This window comes from Cynara cardunculus (genome assembly GCF_001531365.2).
Source record: "Cynara cardunculus var. scolymus isolate 2C chromosome LG 3, CcrdV1, whole genome shotgun sequence".
NCBI classification, from domain to species: Eukaryota; Viridiplantae; Streptophyta; class Magnoliopsida; order Asterales; family Asteraceae; genus Cynara; species Cynara cardunculus.
In genome coordinates, this window is record NC_037530.1 from 11,004,404 (window position 1) to 11,008,484 (window position 4,081).

The 4,081-nt window shown below is 36.4% G+C and overlaps 1 protein-coding gene across 1 annotated transcript; it reads right to left on the bottom strand.

Annotated features, from left to right (window-relative positions):
* Positions 1-387: 387 nt before the first annotated feature.
* LOC112508802 (probable pectate lyase 13) lies at positions 388-2,711 on the bottom strand. The gene is made up of 4 exons (XM_025113574.1): positions 2,581-2,711; positions 1,552-2,251; positions 1,261-1,452; positions 388-698 (listed from the first exon to the last, which is right to left on the bottom strand). Exons 1-4 carry the CDS (start codon positions 2,709-2,711, stop codon positions 402-404), a joined length of 1,320 nt encoding a protein of 439 aa, XP_024969342.1. The 3' UTR covers positions 388-401.
* Positions 2,712-4,081: the final 1,370 nt, after the last annotated feature.

The window sequence follows — 4,081 nt, forward strand, 5'->3', positions numbered from 1 at the left end:
TAGTCTGAATGTCGATTCAATATCAAATGTGCTAGTGGTTGTTTCAAGTATTTAAACTACACTTTAGACTTTTGTGTTTTGTCAAGAATTACGTGACGAAATGCAAACCACAATGGTTACGAGTGTAATAAACAAACCACACTGATCAAATCCGTAATTCATGACAAATCACGGGGATCAAAAGCGTAGTTATTTTAAAATAATAGAATTATACGTATTAGAATACAAAACTAAATGGAAAATGACGGAATGGAATAAGCCAAAAAGTGGGGCGAAAATATCAAAAGTAGAACCATTCTCCTAACCACTAAGCATAGGCATATGCAAAGGCAAAGGCAAAGGCAAAGGCAAAAGCAAGTGGTAATCGTCGCTAAAAGGCCAAGGGATATTTGAATATGAAATTACCACATGATCTTAACATGCGATATATGATTAAAATCGAAATTATGATGGTTTAAAAAGTCGATCACATAAATTACATAAGACGTGTACCTGGGCCCACCAAAGACGCCGGCGTTCATCGTGAGTTGGTCGACTAGAAAGGCTGATTTAGGGTCGATACTAGTCGCCTTTGCATACATAGCACTCATGTCTTCACCAGAGGGCACAAAATACGCGCCATTTTCCATCAAGTCGCCATCCGTCCTCCAATGCCACCCTGCCCAATTCTTCTCGTTTGCTTCCACTCGCTTTGTAACCTATTTATGTAAAAAGAATCTTTATAGTATCAAAATTTATTCGTTCTTTCATTTTATCTGTAAAATCTGAAATACAAAAACTAATAGTCATTTAGGATGAACATTTGACAAATAGCAGAGTTTGGCAGCAGTTAAAAAGTTCTTTTTAGAAGTTATTCTTTTTTCAGACAATCTGTTTTAATGACTTCAAATCCGAACGATTTCTTAATCATCGAATTCCTGAATGACACAAGCAAATTGCAAGCCATGAAATAAGTTTTGCCCAATCTTTACATTCCTTTGCCTTGCTTGCTAGCATAAATTTGAACCCATAGATTCTTTTCTTTTGCTTGCATCACCAACTCTATATGTCAATTATCTCATACTTGCTAAAAATGGAAACTATGCTATTTTGTTTTCATAAATTCTGGTAGTTGCAAGAATCCGAGTCAGCTCGTGCATCTCGACTAATCAAGCGTACCGAAGGATTTTGGTATTTTAGAAGGTTCATATATAAGGTTACGTTTGTAAGTTTTGCCAAACATGCAACATGGTGATCGTTCAAAAACGGATATTCGATTACCTCCTTTGCGTTAGGATCGGGTGGAGCGATGTAGCGGTTACCCTGACTGTTGATCGTTGGATTTGCACTGCCACCGATGGCGTACATCTTCCATTCGGTGAAATCGTTATTTACAACATGAAAATACCCATGTCTACATCTTGGCATTCTCTGAATCAACCCTTTCCCAAAATGATTAAATGAAAACGTAACCTGTTTTCACACACAAACACCAAGAACACACAGTACAATAACGATTAATGAACGTACAAGTTGGCAATGCATGAAAAAGGGTATGAGTTTGAGTTTGACCTGCATCCCTTTATCGGGCAGATATGCATCATCATGTCCCATGAGCATAACTTCATTATGATGAGTGAAATAACTGTTTGAAATTGTAATGGCGGTGGATCCAAGAATTGCATCAATCAAGCCGTCTGTACAATGAGAAAGAGAGCAGTGATCGATCCATATGTTTCTTGACCCGGAAATCGAAATTCCGTCACCGTCCGATAAGCCTCTACGGCCAACATGCGTTGGACTTGACCGTATGTCGGCGTTGCCGGAGGGTTTACAGTCGTAGATACGTATATTGTGAATGATGACGTTGGTGACATACTGGAGGGTGATACAACCACCGCCGGTGATTGCGACGTTGACGCCACGGCCGTCGATGGTTTTGTAGCTGTTGACGATCAATTCGTGTTTTAGTTTGATGAGCATGCTGGATGCAAAGATGATCCATAGAGGTTCAGTTTGTAAGACGGCGTAGCGGAGGGTTCCCGGAGTTGGATCGACGACGTCGTTATCGGAGGAGTCGGTGACCATGTAATACTGGCCTCCTTTGCCGCCTAACGCGAACCGTCCGAACCCAATGCCACAGTCAGCTAGGCGTTGCCGGTCGTAGCCCCAGTTGGGGTCGCACTTCCAGCAATCGTCAATTGGGTTTCCGGTGAGACAGCCGCCGCCGATGTCCAGCATTTCTCTTCTGTATATCGATACATTTAATCTCCTGTCCATTAAGAAAATCGAAATTTTGATTAGAAAAGTGTAAAATGAAGCAAACCCAGATGATGTTTCTCGAAAAAGAAAGAGACCCAGAAGATTTAACGGCATAAGGAACAAAACCCAAATGGGAATTTCTCCAGAATTTTCTGTAAGTAGTTAAACAGAGGGTGAAATTCCACAACTCATAAAAGGCAGCCATTGATGTTTCTCGAAAAAGAAAAAGGAAGACTTGACATTGAACAAATCCCAGCTGGGAAATACAGCAAATATGGTGTCAGAAGCTAAACTGAAGCTGAAACAGAAGAAAGCAAGGAGATTGAAAGGGGTTTTGACCTTTGAACTTCATGAACAACTGCTTGAGGATTGGGATGTTGATATGGAAGTGTGAGATTAAGAGTGGCACTGCTGATGACAGAGAAGAGACAAGTTAAAAGGCAAAACAAGGTGGTGTTGGAAGGATGCATTTTCTGTGAAGAATATATGGAAATAATGGGAAGAAGGTTTAAAGTGTTAATGGTTGGGTTGTGTCCAAGAAAAGAGGTGGCTTCAAGTTGAATCTTGCTCTGTTTTCTAATATTAATTAATGAATAATAATGGAATTGGGGGGGAGGGAGTGTTTGGTGGTAATTTGGGTGTTTGTGAAAAGAGATGGATTATGAGTTTTTGAATAAGTGAGGGAGAAGTAAACAAGAGAATTGGGGAAGCATGGAGTTTAGAGAGAAGGGGTTTCCCTCTCTTTTCAAGTCTTGTTTTCCTCATTAACTTTACATTCCAATCTTGCTTATAAATCATTCTATTCACAAATAAACAAGAAACCCAATAGATAATGTCAAAATATCCACACACAAACACACACATATATATATATACAAATACATATATATATATATATAATTATAATATCTATAGAGAGAGAGAAAAGTAAAAAAGAGAAAAAAGTTGTCTTTTGGGTGATCAAGGGAATATATATATAGATCGGGTCGGGAGTATTCATCTTTTTCCACGTTATTTTAGTAGAGATTTTAATAACATCATTTTTCTATTTTTATTTATTTATAAATAATTACTTTTTATGTATTTATATTTATATTTATATTTATGTTTGTTTTAAAATAAGTGTACATTTTTAAGAGTAAATAATCAAATTCTTAAATTTACCTTTATTTAATACATAAATATTTAAGAGTTGTGAAGAAAGATAAGGGTAAACATGTCATTTGGTTAACAACAACGTGTAATCATTATGTATGCTTAAAATTGTATGTCATTTCAATTATAGACACTTATTTTTTGATGGATGAAATATTTAATTTGATTTGTTTATTTATGTATATGTAGCGGAACGATTATTTACATATCTTCCATTTTATATAAACCGTACAAACTTAAACCAACCAAAAATTTATTTTTTCTTTATTTTATTATGCAATGCTGTTTTCGTCAATTTGATTTTAGCCATTAAATTTAGGCAACTTTAAACCGACATATTTTTGCAATTAGCATTTAATAACTCAGTTATTTTGGGAATCCTTTCTATTTTCTAAAACGGATCGAATCTGTGATATCGTTTACACCAAATCCTTTTTTTATTTTTATAAATGACAGGTTTGAGACACTTATCCATTGTTGATATTGTTATGTCAAATGAAATCCATGTTTGCTATAATTTTGAAAGTGATGAAGTGATAAGCGTGTTGTTGTTAACCAGAATAATAGAACAATGGTTTTGATGCACAGCTTCATGGTGTTCGTTCTAGTGATATGTTTCATGATTCCGATGGTGGTCGATTGGGCACAGATGATTTCGATGGTATTGTTCGTTTGCTTTCCTTTA